At 36.6% G+C, this 19,845-nt stretch overlaps 4 protein-coding genes across 4 annotated transcripts; 2 read left to right on the top strand and 2 right to left on the bottom strand.

The window, feature by feature from the left end:
- Positions 1–857: 857 nt before the first annotated feature.
- On the top strand, positions 858–4,036 carry LOC117624720 (pyridoxal phosphate homeostasis protein-like). Its single transcript, XM_034356138.1, has 7 exons — positions 858–1,202; positions 1,307–1,373; positions 1,837–1,883; positions 2,112–2,199; positions 2,709–2,842; positions 3,385–3,483; positions 3,763–4,036. Exons 1-7 carry the CDS (start codon positions 906–908, stop codon positions 3,841–3,843), a joined length of 813 nt encoding a protein of 270 aa, XP_034212029.1. The 5' UTR covers positions 858–905; the 3' UTR covers positions 3,844–4,036.
- Positions 4,037–4,557: 521 nt separating this feature from the next.
- LOC117626519 (polygalacturonase-like) lies at positions 4,558–5,692 on the bottom strand. Its single transcript, XM_034358244.1, has 2 exons — positions 5,147–5,692; positions 4,558–4,901 (listed from the first exon to the last, which is right to left on the bottom strand). Exons 1-2 carry the CDS (start codon positions 5,690–5,692, stop codon positions 4,629–4,631), a joined length of 819 nt encoding a protein of 272 aa, XP_034214135.1. The 3' UTR covers positions 4,558–4,628.
- A 40-nt stretch (positions 5,693–5,732) lies between these two features.
- LOC117625436 (exopolygalacturonase-like) lies at positions 5,733–6,324 on the bottom strand. Its single transcript, XM_034356989.1, has 2 exons — positions 6,184–6,324; positions 5,733–6,101 (listed from the first exon to the last, which is right to left on the bottom strand). Exons 1-2 carry the CDS (start codon positions 6,322–6,324, stop codon positions 5,733–5,735), a joined length of 510 nt encoding a protein of 169 aa, XP_034212880.1.
- A 1,909-nt stretch (positions 6,325–8,233) lies between these two features.
- LOC117626143 (1,4-alpha-glucan-branching enzyme 3, chloroplastic/amyloplastic) lies at positions 8,234–17,436 on the top strand. The gene is made up of 21 exons (XM_034357792.1): positions 8,234–8,676; positions 8,876–8,947; positions 9,257–9,321; positions 9,702–10,379; positions 10,765–10,937; positions 11,026–11,115; positions 11,314–11,389; positions 11,930–12,037; positions 12,810–12,900; positions 13,103–13,204; positions 13,702–13,804; positions 14,253–14,390; positions 14,517–14,588; positions 14,711–14,815; positions 15,075–15,152; positions 15,223–15,333; positions 15,655–15,735; positions 15,836–15,940; positions 16,161–16,246; positions 16,395–16,449; positions 16,890–17,436. Exons 1-21 carry the CDS (start codon positions 8,411–8,413, stop codon positions 16,920–16,922), a joined length of 2,688 nt encoding a protein of 895 aa, XP_034213683.1. The 5' UTR covers positions 8,234–8,410; the 3' UTR covers positions 16,923–17,436.
- Positions 17,437–19,845: the final 2,409 nt, after the last annotated feature.

A 19,845-nucleotide genomic window follows, 5' to 3' on the forward strand; every position in this document is an offset into this window, starting at 1 on the left:
TAGGTTCTTTAAAAATCTTCTAGTTAAAGAAGATTAGTGCATATTCTTAGTTGGTGGCAGAAAAAAAAAATCAATTGAATTGAAAATCAGTTACACCCTTTAAATGTGATTGTTCCTTGGTAACAAACGCCCTAGCTAAGGAATCTAGGGATAGCAAAAATTTCCCTCGTGCCCCCAGTCCTAACGGAGGAGAGTTTAAAGAAAAATTATAGGCGAGTACGAAAATTTCCAAATTTTAAAAATGTCAGATCGAGAACTTCCCCTAATTATATTTCGCAATATCCTTCTCGACCATTGCAAACATCACTCCCTCTATCTAAGCCGCCTAAACCTAGTGATGTTCTAGGTTTCTTATAAATCAATTTCTTTTTTCTTTTTCTTCAAATTCCCAAATTCCCAAATCTAGTTTTTTTTCTTCCCCTTTTTGCCCTTTCTACTCTTTCGCCTCATTTTCCTGTATATTTTATCATTTCATACAGGATTTACTTTGTTTTAATTATTTTTTTTTAAAAAAAATATGTGTTGTCAGTTTTCTCGTCATTTGATGATAATTAAATGATGTGGCATGTTGAGAATATACAAAATATGGTTTGATTCCCTCTATTCCAATATCGCTTGTATACAAAAAAACAAGAAATCAGAAGTCCCCCTTATTCAAATATGCATGTATACAAAAATTAAGAAATCAGAAGGTCCCCTATTCCAATATAGCTTCTATACAAAAAACAAGAAATCAGAAGTAAAAAAACGTAAGGCCTCTCTTTAAGGAAAAAAAAAAAAGAAAAAAAAAAAGGGGTAAAATGAGGATGACGTGAAAAATAAGAAATTTTTTTTGAGTGATGATGGGTGCAAATAGACACCACAAGGTGCAGGAAGAAGAAACCCAATGGTTTTACGTTTATCATATGAACCCCACAACTTCACACTTCACAGAAACCAGGACCAAGGCCCAGGAAGAGGAAACCCAATACACAGCTTGCATGGCTGCGCCAGCTGTCGAAATCGCCGCCGTTTCGGCGCTCCGGTCGGTCATGCTCCGAGTCCGGCACGCTGCGGAGCGGTCGGGTCGGAATCCGGGTCAGGTGAGGGTAGTAGCGGTGTCGAAGACTAAGCCCGTTTCTCTCATCCGCCAAGTATACGACGCCGGCCACCGTCGTTTTGGCGAGAATTACGTCCAGGAAATCCTCGACAAAGCTCCTCAGGTGAGTCCATCTCTCTGCCTCTCTCTCTCTCTCTCTCTCTCTCTCTCTATAAGTATGTGGGGTTAAACGCAGCGTTTAATGATTGCAAACGTTTATGTCTGCAGCTTCCTGAAGACATAGAATGGCATTTTGTTGGGCATTTGCAGAGCAACAAAGCGAAATTGCTTCTGGGTATCCTTTGCTTTTTCTTTTTCTTTTCAGTTTTCAATTGCAGTCTCAAAATTCATTTACTTTTACATGACAGATATACGTGGTGTTTGGTTGCTGGAATGAACATTGGAATGAAATTCAAACTAGAAAGAGATAAAAGTGATTTAATCAGAATTGGAATAGAATGTCCTATTGGGGGAGAGAGTCAGAGTTAAAATTAAAGTAGGAAAATTTGAAAATTGGTAAAGAACCCAACTTTTGATAAATTTTTACAGAATCTCAAACTCAGAAACTATTGCAACTCTTTTTAGATTTCTGCTGTTTCATATTGTGAGAGTTGGGTATCGTGGTTTGTGTATAATTCAAACAATTTGCAGGTTGTTGGCTTTATGATAATCTTATAAGTTCTGAGACAGAGATCATATCCTACTTTGAATCTTATGTGGAAATTCTTTTAATAATTTGTTACTATGTCTATATGCAGCTGGAGTCCCGAATCTGGCCTTGGTTGAGGGGGTAGACAATGAGAAGGTAAAGACAAGTCCAAATATCTGTTTTATTTGCTGAAGGTAATTAACTTATTTTGTGTAAATTTTATTTGGACTTGTCTTTACCTTCATATTATTGTTTATTAGCCAAATTATTGGTAATATGCCATGGAAACCTTCGTGGATTTCAGTTGATTAATCATTGTGCAGGTGTTATGCTTGTGTTATTACTCAAAATGACATTGTGTTACTTTGTGTATATAATCCACAGATTGCAAACCATCTTGATCGAGCAGTGTCAAACCTTGGTAGAAATCCTTTAAAGGTTTTGGTCCAAGTAAATACCAGTGGAGAAGTATGTAAGTAATTTCAAAATCATCACTCGTTCCTGCAGTAATTAGTCATGTTGTTCAATTGAGCATTAGTATGGCATTGAAGTTGCTTGAATCTTTCTCTTCCCTGTTCTCCCTTTTTAGCTGCATAAAAGTATATTTCCCTCAATTAACTTTGTGGTTGTAATGTAACCACAAAAATTCTACATGATAAATGTAACACGTGGTATTTCCTCTGAAGAGCACAACCTATGTGCGTAATAAGTTCAGTAATTATATCATCTCATGTCTCCATATCTTAACATGTCCTTTACCAATGAAAAGAAACTTTGCCTGGCCTTCAACTTTTAACTCAGCTGCTTATTAAGGCAGTCAAAACCTTATGCAGTCAAGATACATTATAGTTGGTCACTTGCAGAAAGAAGGATCATACTCTTTCTAACTATTGAACTAAATTCTATTTCCAGTAATTCAGAGATAAATTTTAATTTGCCCCACCTCACCTACTTCATGTGTTTTTCTGATATTTTCTGCAGCCAAATCTGGTATCGATCCTTCTGGTTGTGTTGAACTTGCGAAACATGTCAAATTTCGGTGCCCAAATCTAGAGTTTTCTGGCTTAATGACAATAGGGATGCCAGACTATACATCAACTCCAGAAAACTTCAGGGTAACTTTCTTACTTGCATAGTGGGGTGCATGGAAACTGCTTACAATGGCATTGTTTGGTTCTTGTTTCACAGACCAATCAAAATAGGTTGTCTGTCTCACAAACTGAAGTCATCTGTTTGAAGTGCCTAAAGCCTAAACCCTCTGTTTTTCCTATATATTTAATTCCATTGATATATATTTAAAATAGAATTGAATCATTTGATACTCATTTAATGTTGTTTTCTTTGAGAACGAAATGGTAATTTGTAGGCTATGCAATATAGAGTTAAACTTTCCCCTCCCAGACCTTAGTCCTCCTGTGGGTTGGACTCGAGACCTTTACTTATTAAAAGGGAGAGGTACTGGTATCACGTTGGTTTTATTTTTGGCCAGTAGTATCACTTTGGCTACAAGGACTAGTAAATATCCATTTAATGTTTGAAGTCCCCGTTACTGAGTTTCATTTATATTATTTTTTCTTTTGGATATTTCATTTATTTTTCCCGTGTCTTTTTTGTTGTTCATTAATTTGATTAGGTTTTATATCTTGTAATTCAACAGATGCTATCAAAGTGTAGAGCTCAGGTCTGCAAGGTGCTTGATATGGCAGAGGAGCACTGTGAGCTATCAATGGGCATGTCTGGCGACTTTGAACAAGCGGTATGAAATGCCCTATCTTGACATTGAACTTCAAGGAAATTGCAACAAACTCATATTTTCCAAACGGCTGAATGACAGTTGTTGCTATATCCTTTATTACAACTTAAATAGAACAACCTTGCAAATTTGAACTTATTATCCAGTATTCTACTAAGCAATGGTTGGATTGGATCATACAGCGGTTATCCGAAGACCTAGACCTTTGTGGCGATTTTAAATGTAATATTTAAGAACCATCTTAAGGAAGAAATGATTAACACTCTTGATCGTACCGTGCAGATTGAAATGGGCAGCACCAATGTCAGAATTGGATCCACCATATTCGGGCCGAGGGATTATGCAAAGAAGCAACCAGACTAGAGTCTTCCAACCCCTGCCCTTTTTCTATGTGTTTATTGATCCCGGCAAAGCTTGTATCCCTCTTTTTCAGTTGTATAGTGTAACAATCATCAACTGTCATTCTGCTGCTCATCATATGCAGCTCCTGACCTTTATTGTAATCAAATCATCTACCACAAAATCTTTCATATATTGATATATTTGTTATGAAGTCTTTCTTACAGAGCCTATGGTTCGACTCCCCTTTTAAATAAAATTAAGAGAATAGTAAAAAAAATATACAGAGAAAACCAGCTACTCGACAATAAAATGGAGAAAAATCACCAATTTTTACTCTTTATTTTGAGCTAATATGTAATTAAATTTCTGTCTTAGTGGGAAGGTTCTTCCAATCATAGCGATTTGTACTCCTAATTGCACAATGGTCCCGTCTGAATGAGCCCTTAGCATCCTGTATCTAATCATTAGACCATATAAGTCTAATAGATGGTAGGTCTAGGTTACAAGATTGTTATGGAGGTCAAGGACATGGACATACATTGATACTGTCTAATCATTCTCAAATGCAAAGTCTAATAGATGGTGGAAATATAAGGTTCGTGGGGAAATATAACAGAGGGATGAATCAAAATACGGTAACTTTTTTATTATTGTTGGTGCAATTTGATTGGCTTACATTGATACTGTTTTTACTGAGTTACAACTGATCATAGGAAATTATAGTTACACTACAAATAAAATAAATATATGGTTCAAGACTTGCAGAAGGAAAAATTACCCTGCAAATCTTGTTCTTGAAGGAATTTTTATTCATTTTGGACATCAAAGTTGTGGGGCACCTGTATTACAGGTTTTGTGCAAGCTGGTGGGTTTTGTTTGCCATCGGTTATAACATCTACTTTTGAGCATGCTGATACAGCCGGTCCATCAGGACCCTTGTAACTTAGGTTGATGTCTCTCAACTGAATCTTCTGACACGGCTTCGTTTCGCTACACTTGAGAGTAACAACATTTGGTGTGCTTGAAGTACCCCAAATGTTAATCATCTTGACGTCTACAATCTGAATTTGGGATGATTCCTGCACGCAATGAAAGCGATTAATCCAATTTGTAAATCACAATGTGCATAAATTATTAGGGGAGCACGTCCATCTGTGCTTCATCTGTTAAAGGATAGATTTTGTATCGATAATCATGTTGGTGTATTTTTTTAATTGGCATGTTATCAACACCATATTAACAGTCTGTCTTTAAAAAAACCCTCACATTGTATACCACATCTATAATTATGCGTACACACTATAGTTGGTTTATAATTACGTACCGTTGGACTGCACCTACGAGCAGGGCAATAATTTTGATCGATGACTATAGGGTTTTTGACCCGATCCATTCGAATGTTCTCAACGTAAACATGTGAAACAGTGCCTTGTTTAGAGGGAGCCCATGTTTTGATTCTCACTCCATTGTCAGTGCCAACAAAGGAGCAGTTTCTTATGTCCACAAAAGAAACATTATTATTATTTCCCCTGCCAAGGCTTCCAATGCTCATTCCATGGCCTGGTCCACAGTGAACACCGTTAACATTGATCTTGCTTGATCCGGCACTGAAGGATATGCAGTCATCCCCGGTGGCGATCACGGAGTCCAAAATTTGGACGTTGGACGATGAACCAATGTGGATTCCGTCGGTGTTGGGGCTGTCAGCGGGAGCTGATATGTTAACGTTGGTAACTTTTACGTCTTGGCATGCAAAGAGGTTGATGTGGAGATTTTTGCTGTTAATCGATGTTATGTGATCTATGTTTAGATTTGTGACGAAATCAAATCTCAAATTCTGAAAAAAATAAGGCAAACACAACACAAACATTAGCAATAAACTAGACATATCATATATATACTTTTCGCATTCAAGTCCATGATATATATATTGAACAAAATGAACAAAATGAAGGGCAAGAACTTACTGCAGGGAGTCGCTTGCATTCTGGATCTTCCAGGCAGTTGTTATGGTGCCAAGCAGAGGGTCCTTGCCCATCCAATAAACCACCACCATTGATGTCCAAGTTGTCAACGTGTTGGAATTTGATCCAATGGTCCATATCAACAGAAGATTGGACCCCTGGGGGAGCCAGTAGGGTCCCTTCTATCTGCAACCCAATTGGCCCCTTGCATTCCCCTTTCAAAATCACTGGCCTTACCAAGTATTTCCCGGTTGGAAATAAGATCACACCACCTCCATTTGTTTGACAAGCTTGAGTCCATGCATCAGTGAAGGCCTAGAAATAAAAATAACAAATAAATATTGACATCTTCATCATAATCTTAACATTTGGATTAAGACAAACTCAGAAAGATTACCTTGCTGTTATCAGTTTTTCCATCAGCAACGCCGCCGTTTTTCGTCACATCAAAAACTGTTTGCTTAGCTCGAACTCTGGAAATGGATACCACCACGAAGAACACAATGCAAACAAATTGACCAACCAAGCTGGAAACCATTTTCATATTTTCACTTTAATTTTTGTTTACCAGTGATCTTCTTCAATCATGTGTCTCTATTGATGTTATGGATTATGTGTTTTTATATGCTGTTTGTGCAGATAGAAATGGAATGATACCACCATATGATTTTGTTTCTGATTTTGTTTCTAATTTTGTTTTGATTGAATTTCTTTTAAAGGGTTTAAGAAAATCTGTTCCTCCCAAATTGAAAGCTTTTTGTTTTTTTATTTTCGTACATTTTACATGTATTAGAGGAAGGGAGTTGAATTTCATGGCTAGCCTGCTAATTATAAGGTACATTTTAAGGTAAATATATTGAATATGGCATAGTTGCATAGATTATGGTACGATTTTCTTCTTCTTCTTCTTCCAATATAGATTGATTTTGTAATCTTTGTTTTCTTTTTTAAGAGGATTCATTTGCAATTCACATTCACATGGTCTGTGGTACACGTTTAGGGTGGGTTAGGCAGATCGGTTGTAAACCTAAGTTCTTCACAAATGAGGCCCTGAGAACTACATGTCATAGTAGAAAACACTTCACCATTTTGAAGTAAAAAAAAACACCCATGAAGTGAACTTTTTTTTGTCGAAGCTTGAATTCGAGATCACTGATATGCATGTAAATGCTTTTACTACTGAGCTACAGATCCTTTGGGCTATTGAAAATTGTATGAACCAAACCAAACACCTATAACAATTATACTACATTTTGACACATTAGATTTAATTACTCTCACCATTTATTCATGTGTTTAGTCTCATACTTTGACATCAACCATTTCATACTGAAAACTAAAATCGCATTTGGCTCTGAATATTTCTCCATCTTCTTCAGTTTGAAGCTCTCTTAATTATTGTTCCATTTTAAAATATGAAGTATCCATTGGTACAAGTTAGAGAATATAAAATAGTTGCTTAACCCACAAAATCAAATCGCCAAGCTGATCACTGAATGGATCAATTTGATTAAGTTGTGCTACTAGTTTTAGGTTACACCAAACCTATTGAAATTTGGTTTGGTTTGCGGTTTGAGACTTATATTGAACTAAATCATACTTGAAATGGAAAATTCATTTCCTAATAAATGTTTAGTAAGTTTAGTAATGATGGAAAAGTGACTAGGAAATATCATTTCATTTCCATTCATAAGTTTGGTTTGTGTATGAATTGGAATTGAAATTGTAAACCTAATTTGTTTAATTTTCAAATGTATAGTCATAAATTAGAATATGCAATTAATGTGTGCCTTAATTTTTGTCGATACAATCAACAATTTATTTATTTATTTAGTGCAAGCGATTAGGGGAGGGGGGTTTACACAAACATTCATTGGGTACATGAGGGTTTTCAAATCTCCGTCCACATGAGTGGAAGTGGAAGAGCTCAACCAACTGAGCTATACCACACTGACTTTTTAATTGTTAATATGTAGGGTTTGGTTTAGGGTTTAGAAGATAACTGAAATGCTTAATTTCTTTAGGACTCACCAAATAAAACCTGTCCATCGGAAATGCCCTTAGCGGAATAATTTTTGTATACAACTGCCCTAGGCACAACATGGAAGGCTTTCTCTTCTATTTTTTTTTTCTCTTCTTTTGATACAAATGATACTGGGCGAGGGGGGTTTTTTTTTTATACACACTTTCAAGGTGCCATGGAAGTTCAAACTTCAGGCCACTCTGCAAGTCAAAGCCTTTTCCACTGGACTAAACCCCATTAGTGGAACACTCTCTCTTTTGCAACCCTTAACAGAAGAAATTCTTGTATACGGGCCGAGCCGGCCCATTAACGCGTCAGCAGCAATCCTCATTGTTGGGTCTTGGGCTGGGCTAAATGGCCTGCATATAACTTTGTAGATTGAGCTGCCCAGTCCAACTCAAAATTTCAAACACTTCTCTATTTCCTTCTTCAAAGCTCTCATACAATACACCAAAACTCACAGTACCCGCCTTCTTATCCCAAAACCCAAAACCCCAGACCCCAAACCCAGAACTGCCAGTGTCTCTGCTCTCTCTCTCTCTCTCTCTCTCTCTCTCTCTGTGCAGCAGCAACAACACCAACTATACCACAACTCCTCACCATGACTTCACTTTCGCTTTCAACCAAATTTTCTCTCTATCCAAACAGCACATTTCTCCAATTTCAGTTCCCAAACAGAACTCAAAGAATCAGCTTCCCCAAGAAAACACAAATAGCGTGCTCGGCCACAGAGCAACCAAAAGGACAGCAAAAGCGGCCAAAGAAGAAAAAAAGCGTTACGGACAGCGAGAAAGGGATTGACCCAGTTGGCTTCCTGACCAAATTCGGCATTTCCCATAAACAATTTTCTCAGTTCCTCCGTGAAAGGTATATAGATATGAGTCATTCTCTGCTAATTGGTCAAAACTATGGGAAAGTAGAAAATTTTCAAACTTTGATACATCGATAATTTGAGCCTGGTTTCACTTTGAAAGAATTGCAGTGAGCTAATAAAATTTAAAGTTCAATTCAATTGTATTCTTTTTTGCTTCAAAGGTTGTGAATAAAAATTGGTTTGATTATGCAGACACAAATCCTTGAAGGACCTCACGGATGAAATTTTCAATCGTCACATTGATCTCCGAGATATGGCTTCAGGGTTTGTTGCAAACTAAAATTCCATTTACTTCATTTCAATATTGTTTCCAATGCTAGTTAAACTATAGTCTTAAATCTCACTTTAGTGGATTTGTCTGATTTTTTTAATTGCAACCTCATTCTTATAACTTAAGAGGACTTGCATTCAAATAATTGAATAGTTACTTCCATTATGTTTGTGAATTTGGCGATGTTATAGCCACAATTTATCGTGCATGCAATTTGAAACCAAACCAAAAAAAACATATGGCTGACCCTTGAGTGGTTATGGTTCACTATTCGTGATGTAATTGCTATTTTTCTTCTCTAGATTTGAGATATTGGGTATTCATCGACACCCGGAACATAGAGAGGATTATATGGAGTGGGCCCCAGGTTTGATAAAAGCCTAAACCCTTTTCCTTTTTCAATTTTTTATTTATTGTCAATGTGATTCTCAAATGTTGTTACTTGATTGATCCCCTGGCATGTGATTTTTCCTTGATAATTAAAGATGGCCTAGAGTTTTTTCTCTAAAATTTTCTTCTGTTAATACATCTTCTATAACTTTCTTATGGTCATTTTTTGTCTGTCTGAACCATATATTGACTAGATGCAGAACAGGGTCTGTATTCAAATTCTAGTCAGCTTGAATTATGACTAGTCACCAATAGTTCGGGACCATGATAAGAACTTGTTTCTCTGGTGTCTAATTTGTATTGTTTGGACTTTCCATCTACCAGATGATATGTGTCTGATAAGCTTGTCGCATACAGGTGCTCGCTACTGTGCACTGGTTGGTGATTTCAATGGGTGGTCTCCTACAGAGAACTGTGCAAGAGAGGGTCATTTTGGCCATGATGACTATGGATACTGGTTCATCATTCTTGAAGATAAGTTGAGGGACGGAGAAAAACCAGATGAACTCTACTTTCAACAGTATAACTACATTGATGACTATGATAAAGGTGACAGTGGTGTTCCCATTGAAGAAATATTTAAGAAAGCAAATGATGAATATTGGGAACCTGGAGAAGACCGGTTTATCAAGAACCGTTATGAAATTCCAGCAAAGTTATATGAGCAGATTTTTGGGCCTAATGGTCCTCAAACATTGGAGGAACTTGAAGAAATACCGGACGCAGAAACAAGATATAAAGCATGGAAAGAACAGCATAAAGATGACTTACCTAGTAATGCACCTTGCTATGATGTGATTGACAATGGAAAAGAGTATGACATTTTCAATGTTGTGCTTGATCCTGTATCACAAGAGAAATTTCGTGCAAAGAAGCCTCCCTTGGCATATTGGTTGGAGACACGCAAAGGAAGGCAGGCATGGTTGAAAAAGTACAGTCCTTGCATTCCTCATGGGAGCAAGTACAGGGTCTATTTTAACACTCCTAGTGGGCCATTGGAACGAGTACCTGCTTGGGCTACTTATGTGCAACCAGGTAAATTTGCTTTGCTTTTGCTTGTTCCTCCTTTGTTGAAGATATGTAGAAATTATTGGCTATTTTACTTCATCAGGTAAATAGGATATCTGCTTACAGCCATGCTTTGTACAATCAGGACCGGTGAAGACTATTCTGGTTGCTTGTGTGTGTGTGTGTGTGTGTGTGTGTTTCTGTCTCTGTCAGTCAGTCAGTCAGTCAGTCTGTCTGTCTCTCTCTCTCATGCTCTTGGTTTCTTTAGGAAATTCTGATAAGCCATGGTATGCTTTTTTCTGTAGTGGTATCTTGTCATCCCTTTTATTATGTTTTCTGCATTTTGTCAGTATCTATGTAGGCATATATTATGTTTCCTTTATTTCATCTGAACTCTGTTGGTTACCTTCAGATGCAGAAGGAGAGCAAGCTTTTGCTATCCACTGGGATCCGCCGCCAGAATATGCATACAAATGGAAAAATTCACGCCCGAAAGTGCCAAAATCTCTGCGTATTTATGAATGCCATGTTGGCATAAGTGGATCAGAGCCAAAAATATCTTCTTTCAGTGATTTCATAGAGAAGGCAACTCCTGGATTGCTGCGTTATTAAACTTACATCTGCTATTATAGCAGTCAAATTCCTCATTTTGCACTCGTCATGTTTCTTACAGGTCCTTCCTCATGTAAAGGAGGCTGGATATAATACAATCCAACTGATTGGAGTTATTGAACACAAAGATTATTTCACTGTTGGTTATAGAGTGAGTCAAATATTCTTTCTGCTCTTTCTATTCGCACATTTAAACATTGATTACTTCTACCTTGTCAATTTCCATGGTTTGGATACACCCATATAAATATGATGTTAACCAGAAGATGAATTTGTTCAAAGAATTTCCTGTGATCTTGATTTACATGGCTGTTCAACAAATGTGATAAAACAATTTTATGGATTTCAGGCCACTAATTTATATGCTGTTAGCAGCCGATATGGCACTCCTGATGATTTCAAGCAGTTGGTTGATGAAGCACATGGTGATCACTATTCATTCAATTCCATTCATCTCAATAACCTGTAACCTCAAAGATTTTATGTACGCTTTAGCAGTGGCTATGTGATTTTCTGCTTGGCCTGTTCAGCTTTGCAAAAGATATTTTACTTGCTGAAAAATTCTTTTTGTATTGCATCACATTTGAGCTTGACATATGATAACAAATGTAAAGGTCGCTGCTTATATTTTCATGATGCATGGGTTTGCATCTTGTTTGTAGATTCCAATTGTTGTATATCGATGGCATCAGTAATAAAAAGTTGTCTGTCAGCTCTTTTATTTATTTTTAAGGAAAGAAAAATAATTGACAAAAAGATATGACACCACAGGATGACAATAGCGTAAGCCTCTTTAGATAACAAGTATTTTCAGTTCATGCTTCTTAATAATAATATTCATGAAGAGAATGCTATTTCTCGACTGTTTTGGCATCAATAACATGTTTCTTCCGCATCTTTTCCCCTATATTATTTACTGAACGATTAAAGCTTACAAAAAGCAACCTACCTTCTTTACTTCACAGGACTAGGACTGCTGGTCTTCTTAGACATTGTCCATTCCTACTCAGCTGCAGATGAGATGGTTGGATTGTCACTATTTGATGGAACAAATGACTGCTACTTCCACACAGGTATTTATACTACTTGTGCTTGCTCTTTAATTGACAGTAGATCTCACTTGGGGTAGACGCCTCAAATTTGTTTCATAGTGAGCCAAGATACAGAACTGATTGAAATGCAAAAAAACTGACCCAATCCAACACAATAGAGATTGGTTGGATCTGATCGGTATGGGGGAAGAGAATCCTAAGTGCTTGAAGGGCCAACAGAAATTGGTCTTGAGATCAAACCTAGATCTGGGAGGAATCATACCATGTTAAAAAAGTAATAAATAAGTATACAAGCCAAAAAATTTACGTCATTAGGTGGAGAGGTCCCTTTAATATTTATCAAGGGCTATATCGAACTAATTGAAGATTTCTTTCTTTCATGGGACTGAAGTGAATTGTTTATGGAACTAATTGTCAAACCTCAAAGACTGATAGAAAGATCTGGAACATGGCCATGAGGCTATTAGAATAGGCAGCTAGCCCTCCTGCTATGTTTGTAGAGGCCATTAAAAAAAAAAAAAAAAAAAAAAAAAAAAAAAAAAGGTCCCAAATGCTTGAAGAGCCAATATAAGTAATATTGTGGTAATATATGAGGCATGGGAGAGAGACCAACCAAAACCTAGCTATGTAATTGGATTAAGTACCATAAAGACTACCGTATCCAACACTTATGCCATGAAATTAGTAATAATGGTATCTAACCAATGTGGGATTATTCTCTTTGGCAATATTGGCCTTTTTTCTCATTTCATATATCATCTTGTTCTGCAATCACATTACTTTTTTTATATAGGTAAACGGGGACATCACAAGTATTGGGGTACCAGAATGTTTAAATATGGTGATCTGGATGTCCTGCATTTCCTGCTCTCAAATTTGAACTGGTAAATGTGAAGCTCAACGAACGGTTCTCTGTTTTAAAACATTAGTAGAGTTGCTTTCTTGCACCAAACCAATCATCATTGAACTGCCTGATTCAGTGTTCCAATACCATTTTATCTGCTATTATTTTGTTTTTGGAAGTTATATGTTTCTTTCTTTCGTTTTGATTCAGTGTGTTATCTCAATAATAGCGATTTTCTACAGGTGGCCCACAGAGTACCAAATTGATGGTTTTCATTTCCATTCACTCTCATCAATGATGTATACGCACAATGGTTTTGCTTCTTTTACTGGTGACTTGGAGGAGTAAGGCAGTGATTGAAACTTCCATAATTTCCTATATTATTGTTTACACTTTATAGTAACTGCCAAAGTTTCTTGGGCTTAACAAAGGCATCGTGAGTTTCCAAGATATCGCTTATATGCTTATCCTTTTGCTGAATATTTACAGTTTAACAAGCTGGATTTGACATGCAGTCTCTATTAATCATAATTGTATTTTGTTTGTTTGTAATTTATGGTCTATATAAGAAGAGACCTCAACTGCCTCTGTTAATATGTTGGTGGCTGAATTACATTGACCAAGACAAAAATTGGTTGAATTAAGGATGGAACATAACTGGTATGGAAATTAAATACTTTTCTAGGGCTAGAAAATGTAAACTTTTGTGTTCTATGACCTACTATGGTATTTCATAGTCAACCTCCTAAATACTCTCTTTCAACTGATTTCAGTGTTTTTCACCATACGTTATGGTTCAGGCTAGCTATGAACTCAAAACTCAATCTTGCTATTTTGGCAGGTACTGCAATCAATATGTTGATAAGGACGCACTATTATACCTCATTTTGGCAAACGAGATACTTCATGCTTTGCATCCAGATATAATAACAATTGCCGAAGATGTGAGAAATTGATATTTAAATGTTTGTTTATAGTATGAGAACTCCTATAAAGAAACTCACAAACATTTGTTTTTCTTCATAGAAGGCTATAAAAAAAAAAATTAGCACATAGCTGCTAGTGGGGTCCATAGTCCAGGTCATATTGGGATATTGGCTCTACCAAAATTTATATTCTGATTTTGTATTCAAGTCGAGCAGCAGATATATTGATATCATTAAAGATGATTAAAAAAACAGATTTGAATCTTCTTTTTTTACTGTTTTTTTTTTCCATGCAAAGTTTAGGGTTACATATGCAGAGACTTGTAATTTTAATTTCTCTTCACTCTATCAATTAATGAAATGCAGTCCATTCATTTATTGAGGTGTTCATGTTCTTACTGAATTTATTCAGTGCTATGCATAACTTGTGGCTTCTACAGAGTTTTATTCTTGATATATTTTCCAGGCAACTTTCTATCCTGGGCTGTGTGAACCAACCTCTCAAGGCGGGTTGGGATTTGATTATTGTGTCAATCTTTCTGTGTCAGAGATGTGGTCATCTTTTCTTGAGACTGTTCCAGACCATGATTGGAGCATGAGGAAGGTTGTATTATTTAATTGTTATATATTGTCTTAGAATCAAGTGGGATTGCGTCATTTCCTTGTTAATTTACTTACTTTTTTTCGCTTCCATAAGGTGAAAATTCAGTGATGTTAACCTACATTGCAGATTGTCAGCACATTAATGGGCAACAGAAAGTTTGCAGATAAAACACTTGTGTATGCCGAAAATCATAACCAGGTATTAATCTCTTGTACATCAACAACTCTATTGAGATACCCAAATCATAAATTCTATACCTTGTTTTAATTTATTTGTGTTTGATTTATTGCTACACCGTGTTATTACATTCTGCATATCAGTCGATATCTGGAGGGCGGTCATTTGCGGAGATATTGTTTGGTGAAATCAGGGATGGTTCCCATGACACGGAGAAATTACTGCTGAGAGGTTGTTCCTTACACAAGGTATGCTATGTGCCTTCTATAGTAAACACATCTTTATTATCTTGAAAATCAAAGTCTAACTGGCAGAATTTGTGTACTGTTTTATATACATACATGCCCTCACAGATGCATTGCTTCTTATATATGCATAATGCACATCTGCATGAAAACACATGCAATGAATGCAACATGTAATGTGTAAATTTTGTAAGCTGTTGTTCTCATCTCATGTTTTTGTTTGGTCTGTTTATTTATATGTTCATTTTCGGTCTTGAGCCAGATGATCAGGTTAATTACTTTGACAATTGGTGGCCCTGCCTATCTCAACTTCATGGGCAATGAATTTGGACATCCAGAGGTGAGGTTACTGGCCCCTGCATGACCAAGAACTTCATTTCATGTGACTAATGATCTTTCTCATGTTGCAGAGGGTTGAGTTCCCAATGCCAAGCAACAATTTCTCATTTTCACTTGCCAAGCGTAGGTGGGATCTTCTTGCAAAGGAAGGATTGCATCGCAACTTGTTTATTTTTGACCAGGTGTCAAATAATAACTTTTTGTTACCATCTTATTGCCCTGACATGCTGACATGTTATGATCTTCTGGCTGTCTTTCTGTGGCATCTGCTGTTGTTAATAGTTGCTGAATACTATCTAGTACAGGTTTCTAATAATTAAAAATTCCCCCATAAATGCAGTTTCTCTAATGTGTGCTCACTCTTGGTTTCACCATAAGCATGTTCAACTTAAAATTACTATTTTGGATTATTCTTATGAACTATTAAATGGCCTCTGTCTTAAGTGACTAATGTTCCGTGATATCATGGTAGCAAAGTAATTTTGATCTTTCCTCTTTCCTAGGACTTGATGAATTTGGATGAAAATGAAAGAGTACTTACAAGAGTTTTACCCAGCATTCATCATGTGAATGACGATAACATGGTATGGTGACTCTTCCATTCAATTACTTTGGTCTGCTTGCATGCATTTGGGAAAGAATTTTATGCCATTTACTGATTAAAATATTTCTTTACCTTTACAGGTAATAGCTTACCTAAGAGGCCCCCTTCTCTTCATATTTAACTTTCATCCAACAGATTCTTATGACGGATACAGAATAGGTGTAGAAGAGGCTGGAGAGTATCAAGTAGGTTTTGACAAACAGCTTCTAGTAGTTTATCAAGTAGAGATAGGGCTTTTAACTCTTAATTTTTATTCTTTTATTTTATTATCTGTGTGCTGCCATGAGTACATGAATTCTGGGAACAGAAGAACCAAGTATTTTGCTTTTGATGTCAAACATTATATGTATGCATAGAACTGCAGGGCTTAAATTAAATAAAAATCTTTTACTTTTCTGACCACAGCTTGTACTCAATACGGATGAAATAAAGTATGGAGGTCAGGGACTTATAAAGGATGACCAGTATTTGAGGAAAACTATTAGCAAAAGGTTAGTGTTAACTTCCTTGACTCCATGACTACCTCTACAATATTTCTTATTTTCTGTCTTTTATCTTTGTGTGCATGTTTTGGAATTCAATTCTGGTTACTTTCTTTGGTTTTGCCCTTTATGTTGTTCTGAGATCTTGGTTCTGCAGAGGCGATGGCCTCCGAAACTGCTTAGAAGTGCCTATGCCCAGTAGGACTGCCCAGGTTGGTAAATCTTTCTGCAGTTTTTCTTTTGTTAGTATCTAGTTTTGTGGCTATTAATTTTCTTTGCTTTAGATAGCTAGGGGATGCAACAACTATTGTAAAGGGCTTTTTTATCTGTTTAGGACCGTACTTTGTTTTCAAATGGTATATAGCCTCACTCGATAATTGACTGTTGTACTTGATCTACTGCGTGCATTTGGATACATATTAAATAATTTTGGTACAAACACTAAATCTTGAGGCATTTTTGCTCTTGTACATCCACAATCTTGCTTTTGGTTCTGTTGTTTCAAGTCCCACTGATACTGTGCGGGACCTAAAAGGCCAAAACCTCTTCTCACTATGCACCATGTGACCAAACTGTGTGATATACTGAATAGTGGTGAATTTAGATTACATTTTGACATGAATATTTATTATGTTAATTTTCTTATTTGCAGGTTTACAAATTAAGTAGAATTTTGAGAATATAAAAAATATTGCACTCAGAGAGTAACTTGTAAGCCGATATTCAAGCACGAAGGCTAACACTTACTACATACCACTCATCAAGTTATAAAGTTTATATGGTTGCTCATCACTTCTGTGAGTGGTCTGTGAGTGGCGTTGATGGGAAATCTCATATTTTAACAAGAAGATTAAGCGTTCAAGAAGAAAGGTAGTTTGTTCGTCTATTCTTTGCACTACCATGGTTCTTTGTTTTGGAGGCTTTGGCATGTTGATCTCATTTCTTCCAAGTGAACTCAAGGAAGTGTATGTTATGATGCAGCAAGAGGGTTCAAGCAGAATATTTGGATGGGGGGAATTGTGAGATGACACTTCGATTCCCAACTGTTTCTCTCACCCTCCCTCCTTAGAGGAGAATGTATAAATTAGGCAGGAGAATGTATTTATAATTTCCCCCCTTTTTTGTATGAAGTTTGAGACTCAAGGGAACGTGTTGTCAACCACATACAAGAAATAACAATTATATTCTTATTTCATCAATGTTATAAAATGAACGGGGATATGAGCGAATATTGAACTGCACGTAAAGTAGATGAGACACAGCATTTAACGAGGTTCGGCTATGCCTACGTCCTCGAAGAGCAGCAACAGTAACCTTTCATTCATAACATAATATGGTTACAACTCTAGTGTTTACAATATGTATGCTCACCTAATTTTCTCTCTAGGAGAATTTCTCTTTGCTCTCTTTCTCTTCACACACTCACCCTCTTTCTTCCTTCCCTTCATCTTCTCTCATTTCATCTCACATTACAAGCAAATAGAATGCCTATTTATAGGCAAAGCAAATGGCTTGGTTTGGTGGGTGTGTGATTTGGTTTGGTGGGTGTGTGATTTGGTTTGGTGGGTGTGTGATTTGGTTTGGTGGGTGTGTGATTTGGTTTGGTAGGTATGTGGTTTGGTTTGATGGGTGTGTGGTTTGATTTGGTGTTGAATGTTAGAGCATGTGGGCTTCACCCATCTTTACAACACTCCCCCTTGGAGACCACATGTCCCTAGATTGGTTGTCTCATTAAAACCTTGCTTGGAGAAAACCTAGTGAGGTAGAAAACTGATGGAAGGAAGAAAAAAGAGTATAACAATCTGAATAGCATACTTCTGGATGCTCCTCCCTGATTAATATCTCCCCCTGATGTCTTCATGACTATCTTCTGGAGTGAGAATCTTTCGGAGTGAGTGGAGGATGTAGCCATTAATAATTCTCGTAGTTGAGTAAGTAAATATATTTCCAGTGAGCTATCTCTATGTAAATCATAAAATTTTTCAAAGTCCGCTTTTCCAACAAAACTTGGGCTATTTGTAAGTTCACTTGAAAGAATATGCCCGTACATAGTGTTATGCGGAAATAGCATCAAATATACCTCACATCATCCCAAAATGATGGTGATGGAGTTGAGCTCTATCTGGAAAATATGATGTCCGGTCCAATATACTTCCGGAAAATCCTTAAAGTGTCCAACGGATAATCCTCATAAAAATGCTTCAATACTTTCTTAGTATAAGCAATAATCTCGTTGGCATAATGCTCGATCTTTAAGTCGAGACAAATATTTCTGGAACTCTTGAGAAGCTTTAATGTGTTTGCAAACATATTAATGTACTCACTGAGGCAATTTATGCATATTAGTATTGAGTACAGATTTTGTGCTTCAGGACATGTCATTCAGGGACTTGCTTCATGCAATTTCAATCCTTTCAAGGATTTTGTTTAAAGGGATTAAACTTTATGACACATTATATAGCTTTAACCGAGCTATTTATACATCTTTAGGAAATCGCTTTTGGCAATATGCTCCATGCCTTTAATAACTTTTAGAGATAACATGTTGGTCTCCATGTGCAATAAGGGGGGCACAATTGAATTTTGAAAATATGGAGAAAACCCAACATTCCTTGTTTCTGCCAGAAACATTGTGTCATACAAAGTAGGTATATTCCCTTTTATTCCGAACACCCAAGTATAACTTTTAATATTAACATCTTTTGGGGTTCGTACTGTGGGTTTGTTCTTTCACGTTCATTCTCATCTATAATGGAATTGCCTCATTCCATTTTGGCCAATGATATTGTCGACATTTAATAATTGAACGTGGTTCCAATCAACACAGCCCATTGATGATTTGAGTAGCTACTCCAAAATCAAAATTTGTCATTCATCAATTCATGATCCCACCATTCTCATGTGCATGCGCATGCATCAATTATAAGCATTTCTTTGCTTTTGGGTACCCAAGCCACTACAGGGGGCTTTTATTATGTGAGAATGTGGATTATAACCTCCAATGGAGCGTTATGTTATAGTAGGGCGTGGATAATCTCCATTTAGGGAGTTGGAACATTTAGAACCATATATCTGGCATGCTGCAGGCATGCCACAGATTAATATATACATGTCAATTGATTTCTGGGACTTTAACCCATACAATTTGCAACGCATTAGGCGTGCACAATATCAATATTGACATGTCAAAGGATTGTCCTTTCGGGACTTCAATCCACATCATTTGCTACGCAACAGGCGTGCATCATATTGATCACTGCTATACCCATATTATGTTCTTATGGGACTTTAATCTGTGCAGTGTATTATCAATGTATCCAACTTGCAATCTGAAAAATTTGCCTTAATAATTCATGGATACATACAAGCCATTCTTTTGGAACGGACTTATCTCCCCATTTGGTTACCTTTCAAGATAAAATATCAAATAAGTATATAAGCATAAAATAACACAAGTATTGCTTACATCCTTAGGTGGGAGAAACTTTTCTCAAGTATCATTCATGCTTGTATCGGCCCAGTAAATATAATGTAGCGCCTGATGATCTAGTTATATCCTGCAAGAGCAAAATCACAATTCTTTTCTCTGTCAAAAACAAATAACTCTC

Source organism: Prunus dulcis, chromosome 4 (genome assembly GCF_902201215.1).
Source record: "Prunus dulcis chromosome 4, ALMONDv2, whole genome shotgun sequence".
In the NCBI taxonomy this organism is placed as follows: domain Eukaryota; kingdom Viridiplantae; phylum Streptophyta; class Magnoliopsida; order Rosales; family Rosaceae; genus Prunus; species Prunus dulcis.